This window comes from Podarcis muralis, chromosome 5 (genome assembly GCF_964188315.1).
Source record: "Podarcis muralis chromosome 5, rPodMur119.hap1.1, whole genome shotgun sequence".
NCBI classification, from domain to species: domain Eukaryota; kingdom Metazoa; phylum Chordata; class Lepidosauria; order Squamata; family Lacertidae; genus Podarcis; species Podarcis muralis.
The window spans coordinates 1,092,690-1,110,639 of record NC_135659.1 but is presented as its reverse complement, the minus strand read 5'-3'; the positions used below and the strand labels follow the sequence as shown (position 1 = coordinate 1,110,639).

Below are 17,950 nucleotides of genomic sequence, written 5' to 3'. Positions count from 1 at the left end.
AACAGTCCTGGAACTTTCTTAGTTTCCTCCCCAGACATCTTGCCCCTTAAGGGAGAAGGGAGGTGGCACAGATAAGTTGAAAGTTTGGGAATCATAGAATCATAGAGTTGGAAGAGACCACAAGGGCCATCGAGTCCAACCCTCTGAAGAGACTCACTTTGTAACTCCCGCACAGAGAGGAAACATGCCAGATGTTCAGAAAACCACAGTCCAGCATTCAAAAGGCAGAAATTAAACTAAAGGAAAGTAACCCACAGGAACTTCATCTTCCATCAGCTATTAACACCCTCCGTGCTTTTGCCTGTAAGAGCTAAAAAACCCAGAAGCAAACAACCCTTGGCTGAGGTTGAGCCACCTCCGCTTCCTCAAGACAGTTCAGCCTCCTCCCCAGCAGGCTTGGTAGTTGCTTCCCTACAGAGGAGCACTGTAGAGAGGCTAAAGCAGAGCTTTCCAAACTGTCGGCTGCAGTGTGTCGTGTGCATGCTTCCTCCCGGGGCTAGAAAGGGATAACCTCCAGTTCATAAAACTGAATTACTGTGTTGTGAAATGATGCACGTCTAAAAAGCATGACAAATTTGGAAAACTCTGAGCTAAAGTGTTAGCTGCACGTTCTGTCCACTTAGCACATTCCTTAGCCAGCCCCAAGGCGACAGAAGAAAAGGCCCTGGAAGAGGGGCAGAAAGGAGACCCTGTAGAGCTGCCGCTTAAGGGAGATCTGTGAGATCCTTTTATGTCTTTTGGGTGGTGCCAACTCTTTCCCTTATGGGGCATTTACCTCTTTGTAAATGTACTGTGAGTGTAAAAGAGGAAGCCTGCCAAACCAGTTGCCTTATCAAGGCACAATGGCTTTAGCTGATCAGCAGAAGCCCAAAGAATGAGGTCAATGTGGCTCTCTAAATGGGTGGCTTAGGCATTTCCCGCACTTTTCTCACACTCGACCGCATGACCCCAGGTAGAAGAACAATAGCCAGAGTTGCGCATGAGAGCTGAGCTGATGCTGGAAGCTGGAAGAGACAGCAACGTCTTGCTTGGTGTTGGATCCAAAGCTGAGTTTGGGCTCTCCTGGAAACCAGATGAGGAAGCAAGAACCTTTCGGTCTCATGGACATATGTGTAAATAAAACCATATATCCTAAAGACACCACCATCTTGGGATGACCTTCATTCCAGGACACCAAGGAAATGCAGGAACCTCTTGCCGCACAAAGATTGGGGTGGCGTGCAACAATATGTTTCCATCCAAGCTGGTGAACCCTGTATATTTCTAAACAAGGAGATTTTGCTAGTTTGCATCTTCCCTACAAATCCTCTTTTCCTTTTGTGGTCATTTCTTCTTTTAGATTGTCATGCTCAGATTGTTGTTGTTGTTTTCTAAGCTGCCCTGTGAGCTTTTCTGGCTGAAAAGCAGGGTATAAATATTTTGAATGAATATCCATATGTGGGAAAGGGAAAGGTGGAAACATGATGGCTGGGGGAGGGAAGGCCCCTCTCATGGGAGTATCATCCCTGAAGAAGAGGAACACAAAGTCATCCTACTTGCAGACTGGAGGACACTCTTTTCCTGTTCCCTGTCTTCAGGGAGCACAGTCAGCTTTCACTTGTAAGCAGAGGAGGCAGGACTGCCGACATCTCCCTCACGACTGAGTTGTAGACGACTGTAGAAGTGAACATGGGAAAGGCCGTTCCTTTCCATGGGAGCCTACAGACATTTGTCTCTGCAACACTTGCCCCTGGTCTCTATGGCTGTGCACCAAAAGACCTTGAAGCTGAGCTGGAGCTGTTCGAAGAGCAGGCAGCAGCCAGCCAGTAGGAGAGTCATTTGGAGTTTCTCTGACTTCATGGGCTTAACTTCTTGTGGAGGATACTGTGGGGAAAGAAAGAAAAAATACTAGGGAGAATCTCCATTGCTAATTTGGTCTGCTCAGCTGGCTTCTGATGTTCCCTCAGTTCTCACAGCAGCTTTCCCATCATCTAAAGTCTTATGGCATGTTTATGATGATGATGATGATTGGCATTTCTCAGGCCCCTTAATGTCAGAATAAAAATAACTGCCCTTAATGTGCCCTGTTTTCATAAATAGGAAATCCAAAATATTAATGGAATGTGCTTTGTCTGAGGTGAACTTCTGAAAACAGCCAGCTTCTGACTTTCCATAGCAGGCAGATGTCAATGTTTAAACGCAATTCATTCTTGGTCCACGGAGAAGGCAGGGCGGGGAGCCTAAAGCTAAAAGCAAAATCAGTCACTGGCAAAAAGTGGTCATCAAAACCCTAAAGAAACTTCTTGGAGTGAGATCAGGATAAAAGCATCTCTGGTAGGTCGCTGTTCAACCTCCTTTCTGAAACTCCAAAGGAGTTTCTTCCATTATGTTACTTGCAGCGCAGCAAGCAAAGAGGCTGGCTCTGCCGCCATATTCTCAGGAGAGCAAGTGGGCCGCGTTGCTGCTCAACCTTTGACCACAAATTCTTGAAATCAGCTGGTCACTGCCAACTTAGCAGTTCCTCCTCCCTTCACTAGCCATGGTACCTTTTCTCCTTGCAGTTGCAGGAAGGAGCCAAGATCACTTGAGTGATCTTGTGAGTGAAAACAGGTTTTTGCTTGGTTGAGCCCAGTAGAGTGGGGACTTCCACATTAGTCTTTAAATGTGGAATTCCCACTCTTTGCCCTGGAGAAAATGAGTGAAAATTGAGGTGACGGGGATGCATAAAAAGCTCTGTAGCTTGAAGTTGGAGAACAATGGGTAGCAGTGTTTAAAACCCTCACCTGGAGTACCCCTTGTGTTTGATCACAAAGGGAAGCTTTGTGGTCTTTCCAGGCAGCAGCTTGCATCACAGAGTACTAAGTTAAATCTGGATCCGGGACGAGCCACGGTTCAGCCATTCTCTTGTTTCCTCAATTCTGAGAGATGTGGGTAGCAACTAGGATACATTCATGAAAATAAAATATGTGTTGTCTGGGATGTGCATTCATTCCCCCCCCCCCTTCTGAATTTGTTCCCACAATGACAACTTTTATATGTGATGCCAAAAGCATGCAAGTACAGCAGAGTCACCTATGAAACACACCATTGCTAGGTTTCTTCAAGGATGCCACCATATCTCAGCCTCTGTGTGCAAAAAGGTGAAAATACTGTAACTTCAGGACTGTTGTTACTGGGATAGCATATGTCTGCTTAAACACTTGAAGGGTGCTCTAAAGAGGCTGAATGTTAATCTGCGGTGAAAGTGTTAAATGTCAATAGACTATAGGTTTCCTGTGAAGATGAGACAGATAGTGAAACTACAACTGCCACCTCAGTGGGAAAAGGAGAAAAGCAAAGAAAGATCTGCTCACACACTCAGGGTCAGAGTGCAAATTAAAAATCATTTGACAAAGATCTGGCACCCCCCACTCGCATATGTTGCAGAACCCCTTGCCATGCTTGGGGATGGAGATCCTAATCTTTAAGGTGAGCAACTTATAAACACATTAAAATCGAAGAAAAGACCTGCAGGATCCAGCCCATGGCCCTTCTAGTCCAACATCCTGTACTCTCAGGGGCCAACCAGGGGCCCCAAAGGAAGCCCCCGAGCAGGACCCCTGGGCAACAGCAGCAACTCGCCCTGCTCTTGATTCCCAGCAATGCAATAAGAAGGATTTGCTGCCTCAAACATGGAAAGGCAGGACAGAGCCAGGAATCTGTCTAAAACCATCCCAGACTGATGGCCATCACTATGCAAAACAGGGCAGTTATTCTAGATCAGGGATGGTCAGCTCCCAGGACACTGCGATCTACCCACAGAGTAGTGGGTAGATGATCAGTGATCTACCACCTTTTGAGGGGTTCAGGTCAAAGTTGTTGAGCTTTTTTTAGGAAGGAAAGCCCTGGTTTTTGGGGTTCAGGTCAAAATAGAACTTTTTTAGGAGGAAAAGCCCTGTTTTGGGGGGGGGGGTTTCAGGTCAGAGTTGTTGAGCTTTTCTTAGGACCCCTGTTTCTTTGGGGTTCAGGTTAAAGTTCTTGAGCATAAGGAAGGCATAGGGACTGCCTCCATAGATTTCTATCTCATCTTTCAGTGCACAGTGTATTTTATAACCTTATATCGCGGGAGAGAGAGTGGCTTGAACAAAGCCATCCAGTGGCTGAATAGGAATTTGGAGTGGCTCTCTCACTCTCATCTCCTGCCATCTCCTGTCAACAGTCTGTCAACAGAGATAATTATGTGGTGATTAATTATAGCCACACCATAAATATTGGATATCACATTATCTATGGAGAAACAGAGATTCTGACTGAACATCAGGCAGAACCTTCTAACAGAGTTGTTTGACATGGAACGGTCTCCCATTGAGAGGTTGTGGGCTCTCCTTCCTTGGAGGTTTCTAAGCAGATGTTGGATGGGCATCTGTCAGGGATGCTTTAGCTGAGATTCCTGCATTGCAGAGGGTTGGACTGGATGGCCCTCAAGGTCCCTTCCAATTCTATGATTCTGTCTCCTTCCTCTGCTATGCCAAAAATGGAGTATGGGTGGTTATTCCATTTGTGCAATGCTCTCCCCAGGGAGGTTCAGCTGGCACCTTTAGGTGCCAGACAAAAGCATTCCTCTTCAAGCAGGTCTTTGGCTGATTGACATTTGATGAACTTTTAAATGTGTTGTGGGAGGGGGATTATTATTATTTTGTTGTTGTTCTTATGTATTTTGTGGTTTTATATTGATATCTACAGCTGAAGGGTTGTATGAAGAAGAAGAGGAGGAGGAGGAGGAGGAGTGATATGGGCAAAAGCAGCATAAATTGGATATTGTATAAATAACCTCCCCCTTTTTCTTGGTCTCAGGCTGTTACAACTATGCATCTGTTGCAAAGACAGCCAACTTCCTGTTTGATTCATTCCACTCATTATCTGTCCATTTCCACCCACGCCCAGCGTAACAGATTGTTTTTTGCTTTGATGACTAAATGTTTATAGCAACCAGAATTTCCACAAACCTCTGAAATGGCACAGCAAGAGTTTCCTATTCATGTTCTCGGTGTCAGATTATTTGCTTGGGAAAAGCTTGCTATGACAAGAGACTGTTTGGGTTCTTTGGCAAGAAGCTGCAATTTTCTTCTGAGAACAGAATAGCAGATGTCCACCATATTTCCAGCCTCACTCACCAGGGGCCTCAGTCTTTTTAAAAACCACCCATGTTATCTAAGGCTTCTCAATCTATTGAAGAATACTCAGCCACCTGCTTTGTAACAGATTAATTTATCATATCAATGTATTTGTATTTTACCCAATATTACCCAAACACCAATCTCGGTGTTGGAATGAAGTGGAAAAACCCCATTTAAAATAAGTGGGAGCTCACACTGTCAGAAGGAAGTATCACCTTTATTATTTTATTTTTCATTTCCTATTGCAGCAGCAAACATGAACAAAAATACCCTTAAGAACAGATAAATGCACTTTTGACTTTCTGCTTTGGGAGTTTGAAGTGACCAAGTTGTTAGTTAGATGGATTTACCATTTAAACAACCAATTATGCAGCAGTAACTTTAAAATTTCCTGCAGTGAACCACAATAAAGGCAGCATATTTTATCCACGCTTTTTTGAAAGCATATTATTCCTACCCTATCATGATCTGACATTTGTCACATTTATCTCTTTGCAGTCTGGCAAATGAATTTTAATGCCAACGCCTTTGTGATCCTCTTTGTTGCACATTCACCTAGCGATTAGCAGGAGCTATAGTTGTAGCAGCAGTAGAACTGGCAAAAGGAAAGGGTGGCCCTTGACCCTTACTTCTAAAAATAATTGAGAGGTTCCATTTAGGTTTTCCTTTCCTCCCTTCAGTAGGATTGCTTAAGTTCAAGTCTACATAAAGGTTCTGGCAGAGACAGTAATTTCCACAATCCAAGTATATGGCTGCTGCAGTAGGAGATGGGGAGCCCAGATGCTCAAAGAACAAGAGTGGTGTCACCTTATTCTGTAAATATTAGAGCCTCATGTACAAAGAGAAGGGTTAGTTGTTTCTCAAGGGTCATTTTGTGACTACAGATCAAAACATTGCTCTTTCAGTGCAGCGATAACACAGAACCTCTGCAGCAGAAGTGTCCCCTCAAAAAGAAAGTGCAAACTAGTAAATTATAAGTAAAATACATATAAATGTACTTAAATGTAAATAACATAGTAAATTGTGTCATGGTTTAGGAATATTTGAGAAGCCCCTTGAATGTGTAGCTTGTGTAAGACACTGTTGACTATCTTCATTGTAGGACATTTGTTGTCAAACAGTGAGCCTTGGACATCTTTCCCGGAGTCCTCTTCCTCCTCCTCCTCCTGCTTGCTGCCTCCCAGATTCCCAGTCTCTCCCTCTGCCCACTCCAGTTCTGTCACACTTTATGCCAAGGGTCCTCTCATGGGCTCAGGGCAAGGAAGAGCACAAGCACTGTTGAGTTGTGGGTGAACATATCAGACGACACAGCGATTCTTCAAACAGCTCTTGTTTATTCACAGGCCAGAACAGAACTGAGCTGAAGGGTTCAGCCAGCCTGCTTATATAGAGCTCCACTAGAACGCAACAGTAACCATTTTCTGTAACTATCCAATCACTGAACGTCACTTTCGATCCCTTATTTGCATAACTATCTACAGTATCCCCCTGCTGGCCCAGGGTGAGAACTTCAGTACATAACAAGCACATCTGGGGGAAGCAGGACGTTTGCCTTTGTTTGCTTGCTGCAGCATCCCTGACAACGGATTTGGGTGAGGAGGTTCCCAGGTGGCTGTCCTTGTCTGTTGTTGATGTGCAGGTATCTGGGGATTTAAACTGTGATTCCTTCCCTGTCTTCCTTGCCCTTCCCCTTTCAGGTAGCATCTGAGGTAGCATCTGTTCAGGTAGCATCTGTATGACGACTGCTTGCTACTGCTTTTTATCTGCTTAGCATCCCACCCCCCAAAAAACCCAAAATCCACCCCAGGTTCAGTAACAGTTCCTTAATTCTACACATAGGGTTTGAGAAATGCAAGAAAATAGCAAAGTAGCTTGATGGTGTGTGTGCCCGGAAGTGTAAGTTTGCCCCCTCCTGTGGGTTTGGGGTTTTTTTGGTAACACCCTTCCCTACTAAAAAACCCCACCAGCACCAACAACTTCCCTTCTTTTTTTGAGAGTCCCCCAGTTCTATGAGGAGAGATGTAAAAATAACTGTGAAAGTGAGGAGAGTCTTCTGTGTTTCCCTCTCCGTCTATCCCCAACATCCCTCTCCCCTCTTCTTCTCTACCTCTCCCCCCAGGCAAGGGGGGGACAGCAGAGCCAAAGTAGGGTCTGCTGATGCAGTCTCTCAGAATTCCACCAGGGGTCTGAAGCCTCTTGCTGATTGGCTGCCAAGACAGTAGTCAGAGGGGGTGGAGCCTCTTGCTGATTGGCTGCCAAGACAGCAGCCAGAGGTGGGTGGAGCATCACTTTGGGCTATGATGGATGTCACCAACTAATCAGTTTCAGCGCCTGAATGGAATTTTCCATGGGTGCAATTGTGGGATGTGTTACATCAGTACAGTCAATTACAACATGCTTTACTTCCTAGAGTGGACAGAGACAGGGGGTGCGTAACTTCCTGTTCCTGCTCTAAGTGACTCAGCCTATGAGTGTGACTCATGCTCTGCCCTGTTTGTTCCTGTTCGATTCAACTCATAATTAAGTCTAATCCATTTTGTTAGCACTTAGGCCCATCCTCACAAAGGCTGTACGCCACGTTATATGTTTGTAACCTGAAGCTTAAAGCCTGCCTTCTAGGATGTGTACTGTGAACAACTTGTAAGTAAACTTATTGTTATACTTTTAAATGCAGACTTGTGAGTCTTTATTATATTTTAGGAGGGAGAAAAGGGGAGATTGGATTAGACATTTTGTAGAGATTCAAACGAATCTACCAGCCAGCTTCTGTGAATATAGAGGGGATTTGCTCTGCTACGTCACTCACTAGCATGAGTGAAGGATAATACTTAACAAATATTTCCTTACCTATTATCCTAAACATCCCCACAGCAATGGCTAGTATCCATTCCATCTGGGATTCCAAAGAGTCTGATCAAGAGCCTCCAGGGCAGCAAATACAAACACATCACGCCTCCCCCGCTTCCAAAGATGAGCTGCAGCAAACCTCTTCAAATCAATATTTTATTACTGAGACACAATCATCATCATGGACAGCAGAGTCTAAAAGCAGGGCTAGGCTTTGGGCAGGAATTCATTTCCAAGAAACTCGGTGTTAAAATTAGGAAAAAGGATTCTGGTCTCCACCTCAAAGTATCTTTCCATTTACACAGAGCAGGAAATCTCCCAGTTATCTAGCATGATGCTTCTTTTGAAAGCCTTCATAATAAGCTAGCTTACTACATGTTTGGGTTGGGGGGGAGGCACATTGCGGCTATTATGATTTGTGAAACTGCTGGAATCCACAGCCAATTCCATCCTTCCAGACCTAAAAAGAAGGCAAAGAGAATACTGTGAGCAAAATGGATCTAAGCCATCAGGGCTACAAAAGCAATCCTGGGTCTATCAAGAAGAAGCTTTAATAACAGGAATTTACCTGAACTTCATTTGAAGGTGTGGCTTTCAGCCCCTCCACGGCCAAACCCTGAAAGGAAACCAGACAAATCAATACTAGTGGCATTTTCCACACCTGGTTATCTAGCCATGAAAAGAGCCACCCAAGATGAGGCTCTGAATGGGCCTAGGCCAGGACTTTTTAAAGATAATGACAATTCCCTCTGTTGTAGCCTCCCAGACATATAAAGAAAAGGGGTTTTTCCCTCAAGGGACAAGATTAGTTCATCATCCATAGTTATCCAGGGATCTGAAAAGTCATATTAATTTAATGAAAGGACAGTACATCTCTAGTTTGGTGGACCATGATCACCAAGCAGCTTGCTTCATCAATCCCTGCCACATGGAAAGGCAGTTCTTTCAACATACTCCTCCAAAGGGTACATTTGGCTATTTGGCTCTTCTGCGGCAATTAGCCTCTCAAACAGAGACTGAAGGTCATCTCCCAGACCCACTTGTGAATGGGTGCAGAAATCCTAGTTTGGAGATTTGGGGCTATGTCCACACCCTTTTGCCATTGGTACCAGCTATGTCAGATTACAGGAAATGTTGAAGCCATTAAAAAAACAGATTCTTCCTGGTGTTTCTCAGAAAAACATATCAAATAAAAAAGCATATCAAATAATCTTATTTTACTGTTTTACAATGTAAAATGTATCATTTACAACTTAGAATATAAAAGGCAAGAAGAATTCACATGCAATTTACCTGTATGCTCGTTTCATAGACTTGGTGCGGAAATATATATTGCATCTGAGTGTTCAGTATAAGAATTTATTCTCTAATACTGTAGATTGTCTTACATTATTTTTTTTAATAAAAGCATTTAATGTTGGGACCCACCCTAGTTTTGTAAATAGTTTAAACATATAGCTGCATACTTTGTACCAGACCAAATACTCTCATTTTATCTGAATGGAAATCGTAAAAATATCAGTAAGCATTTACAATATGTTGGTTTTTTCCAGTGTTTCCCCAGGTCTTCAGAATCATCTAACTGCACAGAAGGTGCGAAGAGATGGAAAATGGAGCCTCGGACGTGTTGCAAAGGTGATTGGGTGGGAATTGGATTAGGAAGCTCCAAGGCAATCTTCAAATGTGACAGTAAAGTCTGTCACCACATGGCTGCCACACATTAATGTACAACAGCAAACAGCAGAGGCACTTAATGTGCAGCCCGGCCAGCATCCGGTTTATAACTACTTCACAGAGAGAGTTCTGCCTCCTGTGAGCCAGAGAGACTCCAATATACACGGGGATATTCTGGCATGTGATCCTATTTCCATAAGATGAAATCTTTGGAGCAACAAGTTCTTGTCTGGAGGAATCTTACCTTTTGGTCCAAACAAGGCAGCATAGCAAGGGTGGTTGCAATAAGGCTTCCCATCATGCTGCAGAGAGAATACAAACATCTCAGAGGAAGCAGGGAAGACGGGACAGTTGATGGAAGGATTGTAGTATGTATGGAAGGCGGGACAGACCCAGAGCCACCAACCAATTCCTGCTGGAGGCTAAGAAGGCAGAGCCTCGCTTGCCTGTCTGCTCTTGGGGCAAAAGCCAGGCCTGCTGCTCAGAGCAGCTGCCTGCAGCTCTGTTTGCCCTGCCAGAGGAGTGGAGTCCACAAATAATGGCAAAGCGGGGGTGGCCAATTTTGACAAACCGTTGTGACGGTCCCATCACAAACAGACAAACCCAAACCCCACAAGAGTCTCTCCTTTCCAAAACCCCAAACCAACCCCTCCAAAAACTCCCACTCCACATTCCCCCACCTACCGAGCAATATGTCCTCTGACTCCCTTTAAAACACACAGAGAGACAGAGAAACCTTCAGTTCCCCCACCCAGGAAGAAACCCAAACTCACTCATTCCACAGCTCACAATAAACTCTCACAAAGATACCATGGTAACACAACACACCCGCACCCACTCAGGAAGAACACACAAGCCATTCAAACAGGCACCCCGCCCCTCGCCAGGCAGCCCCAGCTCCCTTTCCCCATGCGCTCCCCTCTTCCTGCTCTCAAAAGAGGCTGCTGGGCTGGGTGTGCTGCAAAGCAACTTTCCAGCTGCACCACCCTCTTCCTTTGCTGCTCAGCTTCTGCACAGAGAGAAGGGAACAGGATGGCTGGTAATGGGACTAGTAATGGGACTCTCCCCCCCCCCCCAAAGTCAAACTAAAGAAAATAAATTGTAACTCTGTAATAATCAGGAGGGGCCGCACACAGTGTTGGGCAATCCAAGTGGCAAATCATTGCAGTCAATGCTTTGCTCCTTCAATGAACATGAGAAACGTCACTGCAAACCAGGGATTTGTTTGTTAGCTGGTGGTTACCGTGGTGTGAAAACCAGCCACCCTGGCAGCACAAACACGACCTGCAGCCAACTAATCTGAACAATAAGGCTGTCTGTCATCCGGCGTTACTTCTGAATTATTTCCCTCTTCTACTTGAGGGAGGGGGAGCATACATTCACTCCTGAAAGGTGGGAGACCAGTTAATAAGCTGCCAAAAGAAATGTTTTTGTGATCCTCTTTTCCTCCTGCTCATGTATGTGCAAGGGAAACAATGGGAACCCCAATAATTTAACTGGGGGGAAACAACAACCCACCAATAAATTGGGTAAACCATAGGTCCTGTGTAGAACTTTAAAAAGGGGACATCTTCATGCACAGGTAGCTTTTAGAAATAAATATAATTGATGATATCATATATTGTTCTCCCCAATGAGACATGTGAAAAACAGTAAGAAACAGGTGACCAGAAATCATTGACTAAAGTCCATTTCACATAGATATTCTGCAAGTATCTTGCAATATCCTTGGGAGATAAAGATGGCATATAAACGTAATAAATAATAAGACAAAGAAGCCAGTGGCTTTAGTTAGCACAATCTGTCAGAGCAAGCACACATCACAATTCTGCTTCTGGTGCTCAACCCACTTTAGAGGCACATGCATATGTTTGCAGCAAATTATTCAGAAGCATCACGTCAGAAAAAAGCCACATGGACATATGCAGTTACTCTGCAAACAGGCTCCACCTGGAAGTTTGTCATGCAGGCAAGAAGCAGCCACCTCAAACCTCGACTTACCTCCGCATGGCCACCTGCAGTCAGGGTCTTGCTGCATTTTTCGCACTTCAAGCATGGCCGATGCCAGTCTTTTCCCAGGGAAGTGACTTTCTCAGCTACCGTGGCAGGGACACAAACAAGAAATAGTGATGATGATGATGATGATGATAATAATAATAATAATAATAATAATAATAATAATAATAATAATAATTTATTTATACCCCGCCCATCTGGCTGAGTTTCCCCAGCCACTCTAGGCGGTTTCCAATCAAGTATTAAAAACAATACAGCATTAAATATTAAAAACTTCCCTAAACAGGGCTGCCTTCAGATGTCTTTTAAAGAGAAGATAGCTGCTTATTTCCTTCACATCTGAAGGGAGGGCGTTCCACAGGGCAGGCGCTACTACTGAGAATGCCCTCTGTCTGGTTCCCTGTAACCTCACTTCTCACAATGAGGGAACCGCCAGAAGGCCCTCAGTGCAGGACCTCAGTGTCTGGGCTGAACGATGGGGGTGGAGACACTCCTTCAGGTATACAGGACCAAGGCAGTTTAGGGCTTTTTTTTTTTAAAGAATATTTATTAACGTTTTACAAAAAACATAGGTTTACAGAATAAAGAAAATTAAAACAAAAATTAACAAACTAAAAAGCATACATAGAAAAAAGAAGAAAAAAGATACAAAATACAAAAAACAAATAGCTAGGAAAAAATAATTCCATTTTTCTATATATTTAGGCTCATTTACTTGTTTCCTTGACCTCCTCACACCTCCCCTTTTTGTATTCCCATTTACAAAATCATTTCAGCAAATCCTTACCCTCTTTCATTTATCTTTACTCTATATCTTAACCTATTATAACTATATATTTTCATCCATTATCAATCCATATTTGCATATTCTTGTTAACCTTATTACAAATACCACTTATTTTCAATCCAACATCATTTTAACATTCATTAATTTTACAGTATTTCTGCAAATAGTCTTTAAATTTCTTCCAATCTTCTTCCACCAACTCTTCTCCCTGGTCTCGGATTCTGCCAGTCATTTCCGCCAATTCCATATAGTCCATCACCTTCATCTGCCACTCTTCCAGTGTGGGTAAATCTTGTGTCTTCCAATACTTTGCAATAAGTATTCTTGCTGCTGTTGTTGCATACATAAAAAGGCAGTTTAGGGCTTTAAAGGGCAGCAGCAACACTTTGAATTGTGCTCGGAAACGTACTGGGAGCCAATGCAGATCTCTCAGGACTGGTGTTATGTGGTCCCAGCGGCCACTCCCAGTCACCAGTCTAGCTGCCGCATTCTGGATTAATTGCAGTTTCTGGGTCACCTTCAAAGGTAGCCCCACATAGAGCGCATTGCAGTAGTCCAAGCGGGAGATAACTAGAGCATGCACCACTGTGGCAAGACAATCCGCAGGCAGGGAGGGTCTCAGCCTGCGTACCAGATGGAGCTGGTAGACAGCTGCCCTGGACACAGAATTGACCTGTGCCTCCATGGACAGCTGTGAGTCCAAAATGACTCCCAGGCTGCGCACCTGGTCCTTCAGGTGCACAGTTACCACATTCAGGACCAGGGAGTCCCCCACACCTGCTCGCCCCATCACCCAAAAACAGTACTTCTGTTTTGTCAGGATTCAACCTCAATCCGTTATCCGCCATCCATCCTCCAACTGCCTCCAGACACACAGGAACTTCACCGCCTTCACTGGTTCCAATTTGAAAGAGCAATAGAGCTGGGTATCATTTGCATACTGATGAACACCCAGCCCAAACCCCCTCTCCCAGCGGCTTCATGTAGATGTTAAAAAGCATGGGGGAGAGGACAGAGCCCTGAGGCACCCCACAAGTGAGAGCCCATTATACAAGCACTCAGTGTTAGTGGCTCCTTACACCAGGGTTACAGTCACCAAAATGGAATGGCTAGTTGCCATTTAGGGGGCAGACGTCTCGAAAGCCATATTTTTCCATACAACTTTCAGTTCCTGAAATTCATTCTAATTGTGCAGGTAAAATAGTACAGATAGAATTCTACAGGATGTGTTGCTGGTGTGTGAAAACAGTCAAGATCCAAGGATCTCCAGACATGCACCTCCAGTTGGGGGAGACATCAGGCGCCATCATGGCATCTTCACCTGGTTGCAAGTGGCCGAAAGCCAGGTGCAAAATGTGCTTGGCGCCTGGCAAATTTTGAATGCTGCAAGCCCCAAACCAAGAACTTGGGAATTTGCTGTGACACGTTTGTCCAAATAGATCACCTACTTGTTCAGCTTCTGAGGGACTGCAGGCTGACAGCCTCTCCTGCCGCAAGTATCATTTGAACTCACTTGCCACATCAGCTCAGTCAAACACATAGATTTCAACCACCCGCAGTACAATCTATCTGCTTCCCCTCCTAGTCCTATTTACAAAGGGTGTCATTTTAATAAGGCTCTTTCAACTACTGCAGCTCACAAATATTTTCCAAGGGACAAGGCTTAGATTTTTCACAGCAACATTGTTTAGCTTTATGTTCACACTTAAAGATGCACTACATCCATTGTTCCAAGCACTACCCAATTTCAAACATGCCTTGAGGTGCTCCTGCAAGTTCATTTCCTTTTGCAGCAGTGTAATAGCTTTGCTGCTTCGGAATACTGTGGTCCTGCTCTTTGTCATTTAGAAATCTAAGAGCAAAAGTCTCCAGATCACAAACCACAAATTAAAGGAAAAACTCAACAAAATCAGGCAAATATCCACTGCATGCAGAAAGAGAAGACTTTGCTGGACACACTTCAAAAAATAAAGTTTTTTTAAAAGGCTAAACCACTGCTGTTTACAATTTATAAGGGCTGGGAGATTTAAAGGGCTTTGCAAGTACATTTTGAAGCAAGAGCTACATTGCTGGATTTCTGTTGATCAGGCCCTGCATTAACACCTTAAGCAAATAGGTAAGAAAATGCTAAAAGCAGCACAGGATGAAAGGTGATATGAGCCAACTCAAGTCAGTGGCATCAAGCCAGCTCCGTCTACAGAAAACTTCTAGCTACTTCCCCATGAACTGGAGCTATCAATGTCAAAGGCAGTCATTTCCTGTTAACCATTTCCTGTTCAACAGCACCTACTACATGAAAAGAAAAGTGACATGAACAAAGTGTTATGGTTTTTCTAAATACAGCAGTGGCAGGATGCATATCTGACTTGAAGCCTCACTCATCTAAGGAGGAAGCTGCCTGTGGAAGTGTGCCCTGGCCTCTGCACATGCTCAGAGCTCCCCTTCCCATATTGTAAGACTCCAGGGCTGAGCTCTGCTGCAGATCAGACATAACTGCACATATAGTTGGATTTGTACATTTTGTCCTCAAATGTACACAGGAGCTCTGAAATTGATCACCGCGTCTTAGAGGTGAACACAGTGTCTGCTTGGCAGTCCAGACTCCCTCAGATGATGCTTGAACACTAATTCTCTGGGTCCCATACAAACTTGTAACACAAATACTGTACACCTTTTCCCTATTTGAAAAAAAGGAGGCTTAATTGGTGTTCTTTAGCTTTTAAGATTCATTTGTTTAATCTTTTTATGGTTCTGGCTGCCTGTTTTGTATTTCCAGCTATGTAAACCAATATGCTGTGACTGTATGTTCATTCTATATGACTGATGTATCACTTAGACATTGTTCCTTTTTAAATACGTGTGTGTGTGCGAAAAGCAAGAATATTTTACAAAATCATTCACAATCATAAACATACATACGCATAAATATTGATCTGTACATGAACATATGAATCCAAGTTATTGGCAGCCCTATATCCATTATACAGGGGTACCTCGGGTTAAGTACTTAATTCGTTCCGGGGGTCCGTTATTAACCTGAAACTGTTCTTAACCTGAAGCACCACTTTAGCTAATGGGGCCTCCTGCTGCTGCCGTGCCGCCGGAGCACAATTTCTGTTCTCATCCTGAAGCAAAGTTATTAACCTGAAGCACTATTTCTGGGTTAGCGGAGTCTGTAACCTGAAGCGTATGTAACTGAAGCGTATGTAACCTGAGGTACCACTGTACCCAATTCTATTTTGGGGGCTGTCAGAACTCACTTAGCCATTTCCTCTCTAATCGTTTTGTAATGACACATCATCACAGTTAGTTCTATGATCTCTAATTCCCCCCAAACTTTCCTGATTAGTTCAGTTTTTGGTCCTCTCTTCTGCTGTTTCTACGATCAGTATCCTTGCAATGGATTGGTATTTGCAAAATCTGTATTTTATGTTTCTAATGCTCTTGTCGGTGTGTAAAATTCAGCTACGTAAATATTTGTATGCGAAACATTTCCTTAAATATTTATATTACCATTTGCCAATATTACTGCTTTCTTACAAGGCTTCCCCCCTTTTGGGGGGAAAATCACCTTTTGGTTCCTGTCAAATCCAACTCTTTCCCTCTCCCGATTTACAGATTTTTTCCCTCCAGTACCACTGAAGTGCCATTTTTATGTAATTTTATTTATAAGATATGGCAATTGAAAAATTAGAGCCCCTCTGAAACAAAAACTGGATTTTTTGTTCAACTAGTTTTCAAAATTATTCCCTTGGAATTTCTCTATTTGTATTGTAATTCAATTTCATCATATAATTATGGATTATTTACCTATTTTTTAAAAATAATAATTTAAGTATCTTGGAGAACATTTGAGATATCTTTCAGTTTGTTTGACTCATTCTTCTCCTTCCAAATTTCCTAATTGTCAGCCTGTTCGGAAAAGTCCCAATTTGCAAATACTGAGTGGGTCTACCTTCAGTTTTGCTTATACTTGTTCAATGGTCTGGAAATCTTTCCAATCTTGAAAGATTTTCTATTTATTTTCTTTCCATATCTGGAAATTTCCCAATTGTCCTTTTAGATTGAACTGTTCATATCTTCTAGTAGCGAAGTCAATGGGGAGGGTTTGAGGAATAAGAACAGTTCATATTGAGGCCAAATTGTTATACATGCTTATTACATGTGACTCCCCTCTGTAAAATGTTTGCCTATCTTCTTTACTTGTCCAGAGCGATACTTAATATCGGGGTGCCAACTCACCCTCAGGACGTGCCACGCCACCCAGGGAGGGGCTCGGGCGCAGACTCTGCCTCTAGGTCCAGGCTCCCCAAAGGCCGCCTCCCTGGCTGGATGCAGAGGGCGAAGCTGAACTGCCTCTCTCGCAGCCTGCCGGCCTTTCTCCTCGACTTTGTGGGTGCCCAAGCAACCATGCCCCCCCCCCCTGGTCTTAACTGAAGATTCCTCCTAGGGTCTATTATATTTCCTCATCTGGTACCATTGCATCATCCATGCCGGACCAGACCTGCTGCATCAACATGGCAACTTGTGTCTGGAAGTCCCCATCCTCTCATCTTGTTTTCTCCAGGTTCCTTCCTACTCATTTTCCTCTATCCTATTGTGTGTCCCGTCCCCCCCGCCCAACTTAGCGCTATTTTATTGGGCCTGTCGGGAGCAGATTCCTTGACAACACAGCCGTCGAACTTGGCTCTTCTGTGCCTTCGCCACACCGCGGAGCAGCCCACGCCGTCGCCGCAAAGAGCCCGAGCCTGCGGATCTCCGTGTCGCCATCACTGTTCTCGGCGTCGAGGAATCCCCGGGAGCGCGGGCTCCGAGGCTGCTCGGCTCCCGCAAATCGGGACAGAGCTGTCCAGGTCCTGCAACTGGACCTCCGTTTCTCCCCGGGGAAGCCGGGTTGCCCAGCCCGTCCCGACCCTCCCGCCTCCGCTGCGCCCGCCGCCGGCAGCTCGGCCCAGCGACCCTCCCTCTTGGCCCAGCCTCGCCCGCGCGGCAAGCGGCGGGTCCCCGAAGCAGAGACGCGCCCCCGATCCAAGAGAGCCTCCCGCCACCCCCCGTCTAGGCGCCCCGACGGCCAGTCTTACCGAAGTACACCTCCTTCTGGCACTTGGGGCACTTGGGCATGGCGGCGGCGGCGGCGTCGAGCACTCGGTCTCCCCGACGGAGGCAGCGGAGCGCCCTTGCACTGGCTGCTCGCTGCTGGCGGAGAGGATCCTGCCTGGCCTGGGCGCCTCCGGCCCCGCCCGCCCGCCCGCCCGGGCCGCACCCTCGAAGCTCCGCCAGCGACGCCTCGCCCTTTCCTGCCGCGAGGAAGCGTCCCGCCCGGAGCCGACGGCCCTTGGCTTAAACGCAAGCGAAGCTCCTCCAAGTTCGCAGCAGCCTTTTGAACTCGGCGGGCTCAGAAATGACCTGGGTACCAACCAGTGTAGTCGTTTAACGGAAATACATTCCCAGGTAGTTAGAATTCAGTTGTTTCCAAAGGCGGCCCCTTAGC

General features: G+C 45.0%; 1 protein-coding gene across 1 annotated transcript; it reads right to left on the bottom strand.

The window, feature by feature from the left end:
* Window positions 1–8,124: 8,124 nt before the first annotated feature.
* On the bottom strand, window positions 8,125–17,704 carry CRIP1 (cysteine rich protein 1). Its single transcript, XM_077928137.1, has 5 exons — window positions 17,541–17,704; window positions 11,658–11,752; window positions 9,901–9,958; window positions 8,551–8,598; window positions 8,125–8,442 (listed from the first exon to the last, which is right to left on the bottom strand). The coding sequence occupies exons 1-4, from the start codon at window positions 17,578–17,580 to the stop codon at window positions 8,558–8,560; spliced, it is 234 nt and encodes a 77-aa protein (XP_077784263.1). The 5' UTR covers window positions 17,581–17,704; the 3' UTR covers window positions 8,125–8,442; window positions 8,551–8,557.
* Between the last annotated feature and the right edge of the window lie 246 nt (window positions 17,705–17,950).